Source organism: Rhinopithecus bieti, unplaced genomic scaffold, assembly GCF_001698545.2.
Source record: "Rhinopithecus bieti isolate Rb0 unplaced genomic scaffold, ASM169854v2 scaffold_62796, whole genome shotgun sequence".
NCBI lineage: Eukaryota > Metazoa > Chordata > Mammalia > Primates > Cercopithecidae > Rhinopithecus > Rhinopithecus bieti.
The window spans coordinates 72517-92771 of record NW_016823649.1 but is presented as its reverse complement, the minus strand read 5'-3'; the positions used below and the strand labels follow the sequence as shown (position 1 = coordinate 92771).

General features: G+C 37.8%; 1 protein-coding gene across 1 annotated transcript in view; it reads right to left on the bottom strand.

Moving 5' to 3' along the window:
• Positions 1–20255, bottom strand: part of TMLHE (trimethyllysine hydroxylase, epsilon) — a 90562-nt gene that overhangs the window by 11134 nt on the left and 59173 nt on the right. The window contains 1 exon segment of the mRNA XM_017861687.1: positions 2645–2821. Within this exon segment, the coding sequence (XP_017717176.1) occupies positions 2645–2821 (177 nt within the window).

Below are 20255 nucleotides of genomic sequence, written 5' to 3'. Positions count from 1 at the left end.
TTTGTTAGACATCTATGTTTCTTTAATGCAGGGGCTACCAAACTATGGTTTATGAGTCAAATCTGGTGCTTGGTTTTGTAATGCCTGTTTCAGAACACATCTGTCCATTTTGTTACATATTGTTTATAGTTCCATTCACTCACATAGCCCACAAAGTTTAAAAATATTTACCATCTGGCTCTTTACAGAAAATGTTTGCTGACTCCTGCTTTAATGATTTGTCCGTTCAGTCCTTTCTCACATTTTTCTATTGGAATACTTGTACTTTTCTTACAATTTAGCAATAGCACCTTACATATTAAGGATTTTTAGTCTTTGGCATACATTTTGCTAATATTTTGCCTGTTTTTAAATAAACCTTTCTATGGCATTTTTTTCTATTGTACATAAATTAGTAGTCAATGCATGCATTGTAGGCATGTTTTCCTCCAATGCTTTTCTTTTAACTTTTTTTTTGGAGATAATAGATTCATAGGATGTTGAAAAGAAATGTGTAGGAAAGTCCCATGAGCTCTTCTCCAAGCCTTCCTTGATGTTAACATGTTATATAGCCACACTACAATACCCAAACCAAGAAAGTGGTATTGGTACAATCCATTGGGCTTATTCAGATTTAACCAGTTAAACATATGTTCATTTGTGTGCATAATTCTTTGCAGTGTAATTACATGTGTAACTTTGTGTAACCACCACCACAATCAAGATACTCCACCATGACTCCTTCGTGTTACCCTTTTATAGCTACATCTGCCACCTCCTACCCCCGCATCTCTAACTCCTGGCAACCAATCATCTGTTCTCTATAATTATGTTATTTCATGACTGTTACATAAATGAAATCATGCAGATTGGCTTTTTCACTTCAGTATAATTTAACTGAGGTTCTTCCAAGTTATGTGTCATTAGTTCGTTCCTTTTCATTGCTGAGTAGCATTTTATTATATGGATGGTTTGTTTAACCATTCAACCATTGGGTAGTTTCCAGTTATTGGTTGTTACAAATAAGGCTGATGTGAACATTAATGTACAGGGTTTTATGTGAACATAAGTTTTCATTTCTTTGGGATAAATGCCCAGAAATGTGATTTCTGGGTTGCATGTTTGGTTTTTTTGTAAGAAATTACCAAACTGTTTTCTAGAGTGTACCATTTTACATTCCTATAAGCAATGTATGAGTGATAGAATTTCTCTGCATCTTCTCTAGTATTTGGTGTAGTTGCTGTTTTTTAATTTAGTCATTCTGATAGGTATGTAGTGCAATCTCATTGTGATATTAACTTTCATTTCTCTAACAGCTAATAATGTTGAACATCTTTTCATGCGTTTATTTGCCATCTGTATATCCTATTCAGGAAAATGTCTGAGCATATCTTTTATCCATTTTTAAATTGTATTGCTTGTTTTCTATGCTGAGTTTTGAGAGTTTAGTCCTAGTGCAAGTCAGGACCTTAAGATGTTCTCATATGTTCTTTTCTTGAAGTTTTATAGGTTTATGTTTTACATTTACATCCACAATCTACTATGAGTTGGTTTTTATATAAGGTGTGAGACTTGGGTTGAGGTTCTTTTATTTTTTCATTATGGACATCCAATTGCTCCGGCACCAATTATTGAAAAGACTATCTTTCCTCCATTGAATGGCTTTTGCACTTTTGCCAAAGATAAGTTGACTATATTTCTGTGGATCTATTTCTGGGTTCTCTATTCTATTCCATTGATCTATGTATCTGTCCCTCCACCAATACCACATTGTCTTGATTACTGCAGTCTTAACATCAGGAAGTGATTTCTTCCCACTTAATTCTTCATTTTAAAAATTGTGTTGGCTTTCCTAGGGCCTGTATATTTCCATTTAAATTTTAGAGCAAGCTTGTTTATAATTATTAAAAAATCTTGCTTATATTTTGACAGGAATTACATTAAAACTATAGATCAATTTGGAGAAAACTGACATCATTACTATGTTGAGTCTTCCAATCCATGAACATGATTTGCTTCTCCATGTATTTATGTCTTCTTTGATTTCTTTCATCAGCATTTAATAATTTTATAATATAGATCCTATACATATTTTGTTAGATTATACCTAAATATTTAAATTTATTTGAAGCTACTGAAATGGTCATTTTTCATTTCAGTTTCTGCATGTTTAAGTATATAGAAATATGATTGATTTTTGTCTGTTGATCTTGTGTCCTGTGACCTTACTGAACTTATTTATTAGTTTTCATGGTTTTATTACAGATTACTTGAGGTAGTCTATGTTAGGCTATCATGTATCTGCAAATAAAGAGTTTTGTGTACAGATTTTATTAATTTTTCTTGACTTACTGTAATATAATTTCCAGTACTATGATAAATAAGAGTGGTGAGAGTGGATGTTAAATAATAGTGGTAAGAGTGGGCATCCTTGCCATGTTCCCTGTCTTAGAGGGAAAGCATTCAGTCTCACCATTAAGTATAATGTTAGCTGTGGATTGTAACACTTTTATATGAAGAAAAAAGTTTCAAAAAATCCTTCCAAAACAAGAAAAAAAGAAAAATAACTATTAACCTATTTTTGAAAGGAACAAACCATTTTCCACAAAATAATTGTCCTTCAGAAGAGTACCCCCAAAGAAGATCAAGTCTCCTGTCCACTCACAAGTAAAGAAGAGTGTGGTCTCATCCAGACGAATGTTCTTTGGCTTGATACATAAATCCACACTGGCAGTATCCAGGCTGCGCTGGTGAGTCTTAGAGTTGTAGCACGATGCTGAGCGGCAGTGGTCTCGAAGCCAGACATAATCAAAGCGCATCACGGTATTAGCATATTTCAGCTCTAGGGAAAAGATCACGTTCATCAGAAATCAGCATCCAGAAAACTTCCTTCTAAAAGTCTTCTACCAAGAAATAAGCAAGAGCAATAAGGGTTGAGGGGAGGGACTTGCCCCTTACCAGATATTAAAATATACTGTAGAACTTCTATAATTAAAATGGTGTAATGTTGTATTTAAATAGATAAAATGATGGAAGAGTATAAAAAGCCCAGAAATATACCCAAATGCATATGGAAATCTGATATCTAATAAAGTGACAGCAAAAGTCATTGACGAAAAGATGAATTTTTAAATAAATGGTATTGGGACAACTAGATAGAACTTGGGAAAAGATAAATTTGTGTCTATATGTCATGTTGTCAGAAGGTCATCAAGATAAACTCAAAATATGTAAGTACTAAATTTAGAATATGAAACCATTCAAGTATCAAAAGAAGGAAGCATAGGTGTGTAGAGGATATATAGGAGGTGATATGGTTTGGCTCTGTGTCCCCCCCCAAATCTTATGTTGAATTATAATTCCCAATGTTAGGGGAGGGACCTAGTGGGAGGTGATCGGATCATGGGGGCGAATTCCCCTTTGCTGTTTTCCTGAAAGTGACTGAGCTCTCACAAGATCTGGTGGTTTAAAAGTGTGTAGCACTTCCACCTTCACTTTCTCCTGCTTTGCCATGGTAAGATGTGCTTGCTTCCCCTCACCTTCCACCATGATTGTAAGTTTCCTGAGGCCTCCCAGCCATGCTTCCTGTACAGCCTGCAGAACTGTGAGTCAATTAAACCTCTTTTCTTCATAAAGTACCCAGTTTCAGGTAGTTCTTTACAGCCATGTGAGAACAAACAAACACAGAAAATTGTTACCAGAGAAGTGGGGCATTGCTATAAAGATACATGAAAATGTGGAAGCCACTTTGGAACTGGGTAACAGGCAGAGATTGGAACAGTTTGGAGGGCTCAGAAGAAGACAGAAAGGTGAGGGAAAGTTAGGAACTTCCTAGAGACTTCTTGAATAGTTTTGACCAAAATGCTGATAGCGATGTGAACAGTGAAGTCCATACTGAGGTGGTCTTAGATGGAGATGAGGAACTTATTGGGAACTGGAGTAATGGTCACTCTCGCTATGCTTTATCAGAGACTGGCAGCATTGTGGCCCTGCTCTAGGGATTTGTGGAACTTTCAACTTAAGAGAGATGATTTAGTGTATCTGGCAGAAGAAATGTCTAATCAGCAAAGTGTTCAAGATGTGGCCTGGCTGCTTCTAACAGTGTATGCTCATATGCATTTGCAAAGAGATGGTCTGAAATCAGAACTTATAGTTAAAAGGAAAACAGTATAAAAGGTTGGAAAATTTGCAGTGAGACCATGTGGTGGGAAACAAACCATTTTCTGGAAGGAATTCAAGGCTGCAGAAATTCCCATAAGCAAAGAGAAGCCAAATGTTAATATCCAAGACAATGGGGGGGAAATGTCTCCAGGGCATGTCAGAGACCTTTGCAGCAGCCCCTCCCATTACAGGCCCTGAGGCCAAGAGGGAAAAAAGAGTTTTGTGGGCCAGGCCTAGGGCCCTACTGCTCCATGTAGCCTTGGGACACGGCCCCCATGTCCCTTGGCTCTATGTCTCAGCTGCTTCAGCTCTAGCCATGGCTAAAAGGGACCAAGGAACAGCTTGGGCCATTGCTTCAGAGGATGCAAGCCCCAAGCCTTGGTGGCTTCCATGTGTTATTGGGCCTATGGGTGCCCAGAAGACACGAGTTGAGGCTTGGGAGCCTCTGCATAGATTTCAGAGGATGGATGGAAATGCCTGGATATCCAGGCAGAAGTCTACTGCAGGGGCAGAGCCCTCATGAAGAACCTCTCCTAGGGCAGTGTGGAGGAGAAATGTGGGGTTGGAGGCCCCACACAGAGTCCCCACTAGGGCACTGCCTAGTGGAACTATGAGAAGAGGGCCACTGTCCTCCAGACCCCAGAATGGTAGATCCACCAATAACTTGCACTGTGCACCTGGAAAAGCCACAGCCACTCAGTGCCAGCCTGTGAAAGTACTCCCAGACGCTGTACCCTGCAAAGCCAGAGGGGCATAGCTGCCCAAGGCCACGGGAGCCCACCCCTTGAATCAGCATGCACTGGATGTGAGACATGGTATCAAAGGAGATTATTTTGGAGCTTTAAGATTTAATGACTGCCCTGTTGGGTTTTGAACTTTCATGGGGCCTGTAGCCCCTTGGCTTTGGCCAATTTCTCCCATTTGGAATGGGAGCATTTACCCAATGCCTGTACCCCCATTGTATCTTGGAAGTAACAAACTTGTTTTTGATTTTACAAGCTCATAGGTGGAAGAGACTTGCCTTGTCTCAGATGAGACTTTGAACTTGAACTTCTGAGTTAGTACTGGAGTGAGTTAAGACTTTAGGAGACTGTTGGAAGGTGTGATTGGTTTTGAAATGTGAAAAGACATAAGATTTGGGAGGGGCTAGGAGTGAAATGGTGGAATGATATGGTTTGTCTCTGTGTCCCCACCCAAATCTCATGTTGAATTGTAATCCCCAATGTTGGGGGAGGGACCTGGTAGGAGGTGATTGGATCATCGGGGCAAATTCCCCCCTTGCTGCTTTCATGATAGTGAGTTCTCATGAGATCTGGTTGTTTAAAAGTGTGTAGCACTTCCCCCTTTGCTGTCTCTCTCCCCTGCTCCACCATGGTAAGACATGCTTGCTTCCCCTTTACCTTCTACCAAGATTTTAAGTTTCCTGAGGCCTCCTAGCCATGCTTCCTGTACAGCCTATGGAACTGTGAGTTAATTAAAATTCTTTTCTTCATAAATTAACCATTCTCTGGGAGTTCTTTATGGCAGTGTGAGAACAGACTAATACAGGAAGTCCTTGTACTATTTTAGCAACTAACCTTCTGTTAATTTGAAGTTATAGCAAAATAAAAAAATTACAAAAAAAACAAAGACTTTCTATACATTAGATTACTCATTTAGAAAAGGTAAATAAAAGTGTGTGACCCAATTTACAAAAGAAAAGAAAAAATAAGTTATGTCTTCATATAATTAAAAAAAATAAATTTCTGATAGATTAAAGTACAAAAAATTAAAACTGTGAAACATTAAATGTTGACAACCTTGAGGTAAGAAAGGTTGTTTTAATATGACACAAAAGGCATAGAGATAAATTTGTCTATATTAAAATAAATACCTTCTGTTCTGCAAACAATATAAAAGCAAAGTTAAAAGACAAGTAACAGGAAAAAAATATTTGTAACATAAAAGGATTAATATCCAGCATATAGAATAAACCTCTGAGATCATTAAAGATAAAACCCAACAGAAAATAGGTGAAGGATATCAATAAGGAAAGTCACCAGAAGTGACCGGTATACATATGAACTGCCCCCAGCCTTGTTAATAATAAAAGAAATGGGTATTTAAACCAAAATGTGATACCATTTTATACCAATCAGAGCAACAAAAATTTTAAAGGCTGATTAAAATGTGTTTTAAAGGATGTGGGGAAAAATGCACACTTGCAAACATTGGTAGTAGGAGTAAATATTGTTAAAGTTATACTATATGGCAATCAGCAAGTTTCTATGAAAATAATTTAAAATGTGCATATTTGATCTAGAAATTCACCTCTCAGTATTTATCTTTTTTACTCTTGTACTTTATTTATTTTATCTTTTAATATATTTTTTTATTTCAATAGCTTCTGGGGCTCAAGTGGTTTTTGGTTACATGGATGAACTGTATATTGGCGAAGTCAGAGATTTCAGTGCACCCATCACCTGAGTAGTAGTGTACACTGAAACTGATATGTAGTTTTTTATTCCTTATCCCCCTCCTTCCCTCTCCCCTTCTGAGTCTCCAATGTCCATTATACCACTCTGTATGCCTTTGCATAACATAGCTTAGCTCCCACTTATAAGTAAGAACATACTGTATTTGGTTTTTTATTCCTGAGTTACTTCACTTAGAATGATGGTCTCAAGCTCCATCCAAGTTGCTGCAAAATACATTATTTCATTCTTTTTTTATGGCTGAGTAGTATTCCATGGTGTATATATACATTTTCTTTATCCACTTATTGGTTGATGGGTACTGAGGTCGGTTCCATATCTTTGCCATTGTAAATTGTGCTGTGATGAACATACACATACAGGTGTCTTTTTGATATAATGACTTCTTTTCCTTTGGGCAAATAGTAGTTCACCTCGCAGTATTTATCTTATAGAAAGTGTCACACATGTGGAACAGCATATAAGGATATTCATAATAGTGATGGTTATAATAGTAAAAATAATTAGAAAAAAGATTAAATGTCTATCAGTGGGGAAGTGGAAGAATCGCTGAATAAACTGTAGTTTATCCACATTTTAAGATATTAGGCAACAGTTTTTAAAAACTGCTATACCTGTACCTCTCACATTCACTTTCATTGGTATTATCATTCTCATTTTAAGGAAAACTAATTAAAGCTCAGAGATGCTAAGTAACTTTGTAAGAATATAATCATTAGGTGGTAAAGCTAGGACATGAACCCAAGTTGTGCAACCCCACAGCCTAGAACACTAATGTGTCTCAAAGTACAGCCTTGGGAGTCTGGAGGTGAGACTTCTTTTAGAAAAACACAATGAGGAGCTTGGCAAATTCTCTCCCCCAAAAGTATTGATAAAACTGGCCAAAATTTAAAAAGAACCATTTTAAGACTCTGGAAATTGTCCAAAGGTATACAGCAAATTGAGAAGTATTTATTTTATTTTTATTTATTTTTTTTTTTTAAAACGGAGTCTCGCTCTGTCACCCAGGCTGGAGTGCAGTGGCCGGATCTCAGCTCACTGCAAGCTCCGCCTCCCGGGTTCACGCCATTCTCCTGCCTCAGCCTCCCGAGTAGCTGGGACTACAGGCGCCCGCCAGGTCGCCCGGCTAGTTTTTTGTATTTTTAGTAGAGACAGGGTTTCACCATGTTAGCCAGGATGGTCTTGATCTCCTGACCTCGTGATCCGCCCGTCTCGGCCTCCCAAAGTGCTGGGATTACAGGCTTGAGCCACCGCGCCCGGCTATTCTATTTTTAATTTCTTTAGTAACCTTCATACTGTTTCCCATAATTGCTACACCAATCTACATTCCCACCAACAATGTAGAAAAGTTCCTTTTTCTCCACACCCTTGCCAACACCTATTATCTCTTGTCTTTTTGATAATAGGTATTCTAATGGGTGTCAGGTGGTAGTTCTGATTTGTATTTCTCTTATAATTAGTGATGTTGAGCATCTTATCATATAGGTGTTGGTCATTTGTATGTCTTCTTTGGGGAAATGTCTATTCAGATTCATTGACCATTTTTTAATTGGGTTATGTGTTCTGTTGCTATTGAGTTGTATGAATTCTTTATAAATTTTTGGATATTAATCCCTTATCACAAATACAGTTTGCAAATATTTTTTCCTAATCCCCAGGATATCTTTTCATTTTTTTTGATTGTTTTCCTTTGCTGTGCATAAGCTGGTTAGTTTGATGTTGTCTCATTTATTTATTTTGGTTTTTGTAGCCTAAGCAGTTGGTGTGATACCCAAAAAAATAATTGCCAAGGCCAATGTCAAGGAGCTTTATAACGTGTTTTCTTCTAGGAGTTTTATGGTTTCAGGTCTTATTCTTGTTTAAGTCTTTATCCATTTTGAGCTGATTTGTGTGTAGGATGATAAAGGTCCAATTTCATTCTTTTGCCTTCTGAGTATATGCCCAAAGGAAATGAAAGTACTACCTCATAAAGATACCTGCACTTCCATGTTCATTGCAGCATTATTCATGAAAGCCAAGATATGGAAACAACCTAAATGTCTGTTGATGGATGAATGTAAAAAAAACTGTGGTATATATAGACAATGGAATGTCATTCAGCTTTTTAAAAAGGAGATCTTGCCATTTGTCATAATATGGATGAACCTGGAGGACATTATGCTAAGTGAAATAAACCAGATACAGAAAAAAAAAAAAATTGCATGATCTCATTTGTATCTGGAATCTTAAAAAAAAAGTCAATTAAATATATATAGAGAATAAAACAATGGTTACCAGGGCCAAGGGTAGGGGCATGGGTGAGGAAATGGGAGATGTATGGCTAAGGACACAAAGTAGCAGATATGTAGAATGAACAGATCTAGATGTCTGTTACACAACAACATGAAGACTATAGTTTATAATAGTGCATTGTGTTTTGGATTTTGCTAAATGAGTCAATTGTAGCTGTTTTGTCACAAAAAATGGGTAACTATGTGAGATGATTGATATGTTAATTGCTTCATTATAGTAACAGTTTTACTATCTATATGTATCTCATAATATCATGTCATATATTTTAAACATACACAATGCAATTTCTTTTAAAAAGGAAGCATTTATTTTCAAAAAAACTACTGAACCTTGGGTAAAAATAGTGGGAATCTGTGGTGTATTTTAGCATGGGGTGCTCCCACTCCTATTCCTCCACCCCTAGCTCCAATCAGCAGTAGTTCCATGAAAGTGGGCTAAACCAAGAAAACCGGCAGCTTTGCTGTCAAAGATGACTAATGTGATTTGGAGCAGAGCATGCATAAAACCCCTATGCACCTGGGTGTTATCAAAAACAATTACGGAAGCCATACTGGTTGGAGCAAGCAACAGACCCGAAGAACAGCCAGAAATCTAACCAGGCTATATAGGGAGTGAGAAAGCTATAATAGGTCTTGAAAATCTCCCACACATCCCTAGTATTTGGAAGGTTGCATATGCATGCACTGCTGTATGCACACTGAAGAGAGACTGGAAATGGCCCTAGTTATTTACATGTCTCTGGATGAAAATGAGGGTTTTTGTAGGAGACATGAGAATGACAGAAAGTAAAAACCAGGACAAACTTCTTGGGTTAGTCTGTTTGCATCATTATAGAGAAGTATCTGGGGCTAGGTAAGTTGTAAAGAAAAGAGGTTTATTTGGCTCATGGTTCTGCAGGTTGTACAGAAAGCATAGTGCTGGCATCTGCTTCTGGTGAGGGCCTCAGGAAGCTCATAATCATGGCAGAAGGTGAAGGGGAGCTAGCATGACACATAGTGAGAGAGGGAGCGAGAAAGAGGGAAGAAGTACCAGGCTCTTTTAAACAATTGGATCTTGTCTGAACTCATTACTGAGGGGCAGGCACCAAGCCATTCATGAGGGATTTGCCCTCCTGACCCAAATAACTCCCATCAGGCCCCATTTCCAACATTGGAGATCACATTTCAACATGAGATTTGGAGGAGACAAACATCCAAACCATATTACTTGTAAATAGCTCAAACTTTGAGTGTATGCCTCAAACAACACACAGATCCTCTGGCAAAGAATGGAAGCCTTATTAGATTAAGTTTTTTAAGCATAACCTCTGATCAATAGTTGGCTGGCCTCTAAACTATATCAGGAATTCTCAACCTGATGCTTCAAGTAGGCCTATGGACATCTGGGCCAGATAGTCTTTTTGTCACCAGGTGGCAGCAGCGTCTTCCTCTCCAGTTGTGACAACAAAAAATGTCTCCATACAATGCCAAAGGTCCCCTGGGGGGCAAAATAGACCCCAATTGAGAGCCACTGGGCTATGGTGACCCCAGTGCAATGCTTAGGAAACCACAGTTAAAAATAAAAATAAGATGTAAAAATAAAACCTGAGCAGAGACATCAGTGGCTACACACTGCAGGGGACAAAGACTCCACAGAATTACCACAGACAACAAACAAATACACAAAACAAACAAATACACAAAATACAAACAAATACACAAAAATATGCAACAATTACTCTGGGGACATCAGAACTCAGTTTCCACAAAATGTTATCTAAAATGTTCCAGATTTTCAACAACAAGAAAAGATCATGAGATATGTATAGAAACAGAAGGGTTACCTACACACAGAAAAAAACCCTCTGAGAATATTACAGAAAATCCTATTGCCTAAGTCAAACATGCAGATAGAAGGCAACTTATCTTCTGCAGAAAATGTCTTTCCCTTCTAATAGTCTTGAGCTTTACAGGAGAGAAGCAGAATGGACTATTGGGGTGTCACTTCCATGTACCTATATTATTTCCTCATTATAAGCCAACACTTGTACAAGTGCTTTCAAAGTATACCCCAACTGGATGCTTGAAAATCCATAGCTAATGAACTTAACTGAAAGACTGTCTGATACAACTGATACTCTGAAATTTGGTGGTGCCCAACAGTTGGAGTTCTTGTCCTAGGGTGTGTGGAATAATATGCAAAATGTGTGTGTGTGTGTGTGTGTGTAGAATTTCTCTAGGGCCTATAACCTAAAAACATTGAGAACCCTTTCCTTACAGTGACAGAAGTGAGTACCACTAACCCTTATTCAGTTTGGTCATTGCAGTGAGATGATGCACAGTTCAACAAACTATAGCTTGTGGGTCAAATATAGTGTGTGACCTATTTTGTTTGGCTTGCAAGATAAAAAATGGATTTTACACTTTAAAAGTGTAATAAAACAAAAACAAAACAAAGAAAATCACTGTAATGGTTAACTCTATGTGTCAATTTGACTGGACCATGGGTTGCCCAGATAAGGGGCTAAACGTTAATTCTGGGTGTATCTGTGAGAGTGTTTCTTGAAGAAATTAGCTTTTAAATCAACAAACTGAGTAGAGTACATTGCCTTCTGCAATGCGGGGATAATTCTGTCTGCCTGCTTGAGCTGGGATATTGGTCTTTTCCTGTTCTTGGACTGAAATTCACATCATCAACCTTCCATTTTAGGCCTTTGAACTTCGAGTAGAACTTAGATTGGTTCTCCTGGTTCTTTTTTTAAAAATATTTTTATTATACTTTAAGTTCTAGGGTACATGTGCACAACGTGCAGGTTTGTTACATCTGTATACATGTGCCATGTTGTTTCTCTGGAGAATACTGACTAATATAGATATTGGTACTGAGAAGTAGGGTACTGCTGTAACAAATACCTAAAATTGTGGAAGTAGCTTTGGAAATGAGTAATGGGGGAGATGCTGTAAGAGTTTTGAGGTACATGCTAGAAAAAAGCCTAGATTACTGTGAAGGGATTGCTAATGGTATTTCTGGTAAGAGGTCAGAAAAAAAAGAGGACAGCTGGAGAGAAAGCCTCCATGTTCCTAGAGAATATAAATAATTGTAAACAGAATGCTGGTAGAAATATGAATGGTAAAGGCCATTCTGATGAGGTCTCAGATGGAAAAGAGGAACATGCTACTGGACAATGGAAAAAAAAGTGACACTTTTTATAAAGTGGCAAAAAACTTAGCTGCAAAGTGATGAGAGAGCAGTTGGTTCCTTCTGACTGCTTATAATAAAATGTGAGAAGAGATAAATGAATTGAAGAAGGAACTGTTAAACAAAAAGGAACCAGGACTTAAGAGATTTAGAAAACTCTCAGTTTATCCATATTGCAAAGAACGAGAAAGTATGTTTGAAAGGGAATACTAAGGGTGTGGCTGATCCACATTTGATAAGGAGATAAGTGTGTGCATGAACCATGGTCCTAGTCAGCCATCTCAACAGAAGCCATAAACAGAGATGGGATTATACCAGCAGAAAAACTGCCAGCTGGGACCAAAAAGAACAGAGAAAATGGGACAAAATTGAGAGAGTTGTGCATATGCTATTTATTCCTCAAGAAAAGGGAAGAGTGAGGCTAAAGGCAATTTAGAGATCATCAGGGCGCCATTCCCACCACAGGCCCAAGGGGCAGGGCTAGTTCTTCCTCAGTTTCAAAAGGCGCAGTCACCTCAAAGAGTCTCAAGGGCAGGGCTGCTGCTAAATTTTGGGCTTAGCTGGGACCCATCACTTTTTCCTACCTTCTCATTTCTCCCCCGTCCCTGCCCTTTTTTTTTTTTTTGAGACAGAGCCTAGGCTAGAGTGCAGTGGTATGATCTCAGTTTACTGCAGCCTCCGCCTCCTGGGTTCAAGTGATTCTCCTGCCTCCACCTCCCTGGTAGCTAGGACTACAGGTGTCCACCACCACGCCCAGCTAATTTTTGTATTTTTAGTAGAAATGAGGTTTTGCTGTGTTGGTCAGGCTGGTCTTGAACTCCTGACCTCAAGCGATCTGCCTGCCTCAGCCATCCAAAGTGCTGGTATTACAGACATGAGCCACCTGGCACCCGGCCTTATTTCTCTCTTTTTGGAATGGGAATGTCTCTATTGTGCCTGTCCCACCATCCTATTTTGGAAGCACATACTTATCTGGTTTCACAGGAGAAGAAATTTTGCCTCAGGATAAATTGTACCTCAAGTCTCACCCATATCTAATTTAGATGAGATTTAGTTGAGACTTTGGAATTTTCATCTTTAGAGTGGATGCTGGAATGAGTTAAGACTTGGGGTTGTTGGGATGGAATGTATGTATTTTATGTGAGAAGAATATGAATTTGGGGAATCTAGGGGTGGAATGTAATAGACTGAATTGAGTCTCCCCTAAGTCCATATGTTAAAGCTCTAATCCCCAATGTGATGGTATCTGGAGATGGAGACTTTAGGAGATAATTAGGCCATGAGGGTAGATTCCTAATGATGGTATTACTGCTCTTATAACAAGGGACAAGATGGAGCCCTTTATCTCTCCACCATGTGAAGATACAGCAAGAAGGCAGAAGGCAGCCATCTGGAAGCCAGGAAGAGAGTCCTCACCAGAACTTGACTATGCTGGTGCCCTGATGTTGGATTTCATAGCCTCCAGAACTGTGAGAAATAAATGTCTGTTGTTTAAGCCACCTAGGCTATGGTATTTTATTAAAGCAGCCTGAGCCAACTAAGACAACCATGGGACAGAGATTGTACATGGCCCCAGAAAAGCCTAAAATATTTACTATCTGGCTGTGTTAGTCAGTTCAGGCTGCTATAACAAAATTACAATAGACTGGGTAGCTTAAACAACAGATATTTATTTCTCACTGTCTGGAAGCTAAGATGAGGGTTCCAGGCCATTTGGTTCCTGGTGAGGGCCTTCTTCTCAGTTTGCAGATGGCTACCTTGTTGCTATATCCTCAAATGATAGAGAGAAAATGTGCTCTCTCTTATAATGGCACTAATTCCATCATGAGGACTCCACCCTAATAACCTAATTAGCTCCCAAAGGTTCCATCTTCAAGTACCATCACACTGGGAATTAGGGCTTCAACATATAAATTTGTAGAAAACACATTCAGTCCATAGCACCGGTCCTTTACAGATAAAAAGTCTGCTGACCTCTGAGAAATCTGTAGCAGAAACTCTTTTGTTCATCCTCTCCTCCACTTCTAGTGAGTTGGCAAGAGTAGCTAATACTACCTACCACCTTAATAGCATTTGAAACCTAACTAACACCTGTCTCCATTTAAGCACCCTACATCAGTCAAAATACTCTTTCCAATGAAATTTAGCTTAGAATCTCTTAAGTAGTTCCCCATTACAATAGGGTAAAGACCAATCTCCTCAAGATTGCCTACAAGGGTCTGTCTGCACAATGTGGCCCCAGCTAACCTCTGTAGCCTCTTTTATCAACCCTTCTTTGCACTTGACATAGCAGTCCATGTAGGCCAATATGACATATTCTCCATAGCCCAACTCTTGTACATATAGTTCCCTCTAACTGAAACATTCTTATTCATTGCCTCACCCCTCTTCCCCTGCCTAGTTCATATTCAATACTCATGACTTAGCTTAGTAGTTGTGCCCTGCAGGCAGTCATTCATAACTCTCCAGGTTGGATTAAGTACCTTTCCTCTTTGTTCTTACAGCACCCTATGCATTGCCTAAAAGAATTTCTCATGTTGTCTTATGCTTGTTTATCATTGCGACAAGACTGTGAGTATCTTGAGGATAGGGAATGTGTCTTCTTCATCTCTGCATGCTTTGCACTTAGGACAATGTCTGAATCCTGGTAGGTATACATTAAATGTTTATTGAATAAATCAATGGTAAATCAAGCAGTGGTGCAGCTGCCTTACTGGTAACTCCAATACAGGCCACATATCTACAAATGATCTTCTCCTGCTCTACTAGATACCTAGTAATCCTGACTATATGCTATATTCCATTTTCAGGTTAAGAGTTGCTAGTTATCTAAGCAGTATAGTAGTGGAATAAACTACTGTGTGGCTAGACTTGCCTTTTAGTAGGCTTCAATATATCCCTTCATTTTAGTTAAGTTGGTATGCTTACTGTCCTTTTGCTGACTGGAGTCCATTCTTGCCTTTTCACTTGTAATTTTTCTCCTTGAAATCACAGGAGAAATTAATTAAAGGACCATCTGATTAAATGACTACCTTCTCCTTCAAAATATAGCTAAAAATTCATTTATTCAAGGCAGCTTCTTTGAATAATCTATTTCCTCTTTGAAATTAAATATTTGGTAGGTATCAACTCAATTTACATTTGTGTCTGGCATAAGCTAATTATGCTTCTCATATTTATTTACTTATTTTATTCGTTTCAGGGACTCTACATCTTACACTAAGAAAGGGAATCTTCCATCTTTGGTTCTCTAACAGTTCTCAGCTCAGTTAATAAAATTAACACTCAGTAAATGCTTATTAATTAGATCTTATCAAAATTTTAATACAGAAAAGAAACTTGAAACTCACCTTGATTCATCTTTTTTATAACCCACATTTAATCAATCACCAAGGTCTGTTGATTCCACTTCCTAAATCTTTCTGAAATACATATAACCTCTCCATTTACACTCCTTTCTCCTGACACATTCAGGTATTCATCATCTATAGACAGTGGGATTCTATAAAAGGATTTTAAAAATCAAGGTAGTAAAATCAGATTGTAGTTTAGAAAGAGCACTCTAGTTTCAGGATGGATAATGGATCATCAGGAGAGCAAGACAAGGCTGCAGTAATCCTGTTAAGATAGTTACCTCCTTGCTTCTCAATGTTGTTTTGGACCACTTTTCTACCTCCTTCCTCTAAAACCCAAGCTTCTTTGAAGATCATGCTTTCTTAATTATTCTAATCAAATACCTCTTGAGTCACTGTCCATTTTTAATGAAGACCAGTTTACTGTTGTCCACTTTACCCTTTCCCTGTCATCCTTGGCAACTTCATCATCATTAATTACAGTACTCCCAACATTTTCATTTAAAACATTCCATACTCTAGCCACCCCTTATTACCATTCCAGTTCAATTATTCTGGCACTCCTCACTACAATAATCCTTCCACCCCTTAAAGAGCTCCAATCCATTGACCCTAAGCTCCTTTTCACTCTCTGTCATCCTGTTTCCTTTAATGTCCTCACTTACCTCCTTACAGAGCCCATATTCCATGGTCCATCATTTTAATCAATTCCTTGCAAACAGTCTTAACTTCCTTGTCCCCTCTCTCTGTGCCATACTTCCCTGACAAAGCCCCAACCATGATAAACTCAAATTCCTACTTCCTATGCAGCCAAGCAGCTCAACATTGCTGGAGAAAAATTTTTCTTTTATGTTTTATTTTTTTAATTGACGAATAATGTGTGTTGTTATCTTGTAAACATGATGTTTTAAAGTATATATACATTTTGGAATGGCTAAATCTAACCAATTAATAAATGGAACACTTCACATAGTTATTATTTTTGTGGTGCTAATATGTAACGTCAACTCTGTTTTTTTTTTTTTTTAATTATACTTTAAGTTCTAGGGTACATATGCACAACGTGCAGGTTTGTTACATATGTATACTTGTGCCATGTTGGTGTGCTGCACCCAAGAATACAGTATCATCATTAACTATAGTCATTTTGCAATAAGATAGATCTCTTGAAATTTATTCCTCCTACCTAACTCTAATTATGTATCCTCTGACCAACATGTCTCCATCTTCCCTCCCCGTAATCACCCTAGCTTCTGATAACCACCATTCTACTCACTTCTATGAGATCAAATTTTTTAGATTCCACATATGAGTGAGATAATGCAGTATTTGTCTTCCTGTGCCTGGCTTATTTCCTTTAACATAAATTCCTCCAGGCTCATTCATGTTGCTGTAAATGACAGGATTTGATTCTTTTTATGGCTGAGTAGTATTACATTGTGTATGTATACTTCACTTTCTTCATCCATTCATCCATTGATGGACACTTACGATGGAGAAAATTTTAAAAACTGCACTATCTAGTATCATTTTAAACTCATCATGAAAAATCTCAAATTAGTACTCAATACAGCCAAACAATTCTTGCATAATTTCCTAGTAAAATCACTCACTCTCTAAGAAGACTGTGTCATACCATCTCCCCTATCCTCAAACACCAACACCTCCTCACCCTTCACACTTTCAACTGACGACCTTGCTTCTTCCTTCAAAGAAAATGTAGAAGCAGTAAGAGAATCTTCACAAACTGATGCCCCATATCCAATCACTTACCTGCATCTGTGCCCATATATCCCACCTTTCTTTCTGTTACAATCATTGAAATAATTTGTGTATATATTCAAGGTCAATACTACCATTTATGAACTAGATTCTATCTCTTCTTTCCTACTCAGGGACTATGCTCCTGAAGCAGTTCTATTCCTCTCTTTTGCATCACCAAATTTTCCTTCCCTATTGGATCATCCTCATTTAGCAAACATGTAATATCTCCCATATTAAAATAATATTCCAGGAGTGCCATCAGCAAGGTGGTGAATAGAAAACAAAAGACCCTCCTTCCCCCATGGATTGAATAACAATTTATGGAACAATTGCCTTTATGACAAATTCAGAAATGAGTTAAAAGGTTGCTGCACTCCAAGCAAGTGCAAAGTCAACCTCACCAAAACCCAGTAGGAAAATTCATGGCATTTCTTCACCAGAGACACTTCTCCCAGCTTGGTACATTGTAACTGAGAGGAAACCCCTACCTCCTGACTTACCCTAGTGGGGAAAAGAAGCTGAATGTCCAACATTCTAACTTTTCAGGGTGTTATCTAAAAGACTGGTTTCTGTCTTGCCTGAATCTAAGAACTGACAGCAATGGGATGCCAGTTTGGGGGCTTGCTGAGAACAAAAGTGATCTATGTGGCTTGGCTTGGCACCAGAGTCTGTATACCATAGACAGACATTATGTGGAGCTCCAATACCCTAGTTTACTATAGAAACAGAGAGATGGCAGTATCAAGGGGAACTCCTGAATAGAAACTGATAAATCTCTTCAATTAGATGTTTATATGCACAATCCCAGGAAAGGATTAGGAGGTCTCTAGAGTCTTTAACTGGGCTAATTGGAGAATGTCCTCCTTGTATGCAACCAGACCCCAAAGACCGAGAAAGGGAGCTGAGCTTTCAAATGTTAGTCTCAACAACATATAATAAGACATATGAAGAAACAAAGAAATATGGACTATTCAAAGGAATAATTTAAACCTCCAGAAAGCACCCCTAAAGACATATATAAATTACTAGACAAAAACTCAAAATAAGCATCACCAGAATAATTGAAGAATTAAAAAAGAACACAGATAGGCAACTAAACAAAATTAGGAAACCGACATATAAATGAAATGAGAATATCAACAAATAAATAAAACTATAAAAATGAATCAAACAGAAATTCTGGAACTGAAGTATCTAATAATTGAATTGGAGAAATTCACTGGAGGGATTCAATAGCAGAATTGACCAGGCAGAAAAAAGAATTAGTAAACTCAATGATAGGACTTTGAAATTATTGAGAAAGAGAAGAAAAAAAAAAACAAAGATTGAAGAAAAATTAGGAGAACCTAAGGGATTTATGGGGCACCAACAAGCAGAACAACATAGGCATGATGGAAATCACAAAAGGAGAAAAGAGAAATGAGTAGAGAGCTTATTTGAAGAAATGATGGCTGAAAACTCTCCAAATTTGATGAGAGAAAAGGACACACAAATTCAATAAACAACTCCAGTTGGAATAAATCTAAAGAGACCTACACTGAGACCCATCAAAATCAAACTGTCAAAAGTCACACAGACAGAATCTTGAAAGTGGCAGGAAAAAATGACTCATCACATACAAGGGAGCTTCTATTAAACTATCAGCTGGTTTCTTAGCAAAACCTTGCAGGCTAGAAAGGAGTGAAATAATACATTCAATTACTGAAGAACAAAACGTGCCCACGAAGAACATTATATTTTATAAAACTGTCCTTCTAAAATGAAGGAGAGATTAAGACTTCCCAGATAAACAAAAGGAGAGGAAGTTGATCACCACTCAATCTGCCCCACAAGAAATGCAGAAGGGATCCTTCAACTTGAAGAAAAAGGATGATAAATAGCAACACAAAACCATATGAAAATATAAACCTTCTGGTAAAGGTTTATTGTGTAGTATTGTAATATAAGTATAAATAAATCACTTTTAAATATGGTATAAATTTTAAACACAAAAGTAACAAATAATTATAGATCTATGTTAATGGATGCACACTATAAGGAAGATGCCCACCCTCAATATTACTATTGTTGAAGTACTGGGATTCCTAGCTAGAAAAATTAGACAAGAAAGAGAAGTAACAGAAATCTAAACTGGAAAAGATGAAGTAAAATTGTCTCTATTCACAGATGACATGATCTTATATGTAGAAAACCCTAAAGATTCCATATGCAATAAAAAGTATTATAACTAATAAATAATGTCAGAAAATTTGCAGGATTTCCAAAAGCAATACATAAAATCCATTGCATTTCTATATATTAATGGTGACCAATCTAAGAAGAAAAATTAAGAAAAAAATTCCATTTATTTATTTTATTTTATATTATACTTTAAGTTCTGGGATACATGTGCAGAACATGCAGGTTTGTTACATAGGTATACATGTGCCATGGTGGTTTGCTAAACCCATCAACCTGTCATCTACATTAGGTATTTCTCCTAATGCTATCCCTCCCCTAGACTCCACTCCCTGACAGGCCCTGGTGTGTGATATTACCCTCCCTGTGTCCATGTGTCCTCATTGTTCAACTCCCACTTATGAGTGAGAACATGCGGTGTTTCGTTTTCTATTCGTGTGTTAGTTTGCTGAGAATGATGATCTCCAGCATCATCCATGTCCCTGCAAAGGACATGAACTCATCCTTTTTTATGGCTGCATAGTATTACATGGTATATATGTGCCACATTTTATTTATCCAGTCTATTATTCATTGGCATTTGGGTTGTTTCCAAGTCTTTGCTATTGTGAAGTGCTGCAATAAACATATGTGTGCATGTATCTTTATAGTAGAATGATTTATAATCCTCTGGGTATATACCCGGTAATGGGATGGCTGGGTCAAATGGTATTTCTAGTTCTAGATCCTTGAGGAATTGCCACACTGTCTTCCACAATGCTTGAACTAATTTACACTCCCACCAACAGTGTAAAAGCATTACTATTTCTCCACATCCTCTCCAGCATCTGTTGTTTCCTGACTTCTTAATGATTGACATTCTAATTGGTGTGAGATG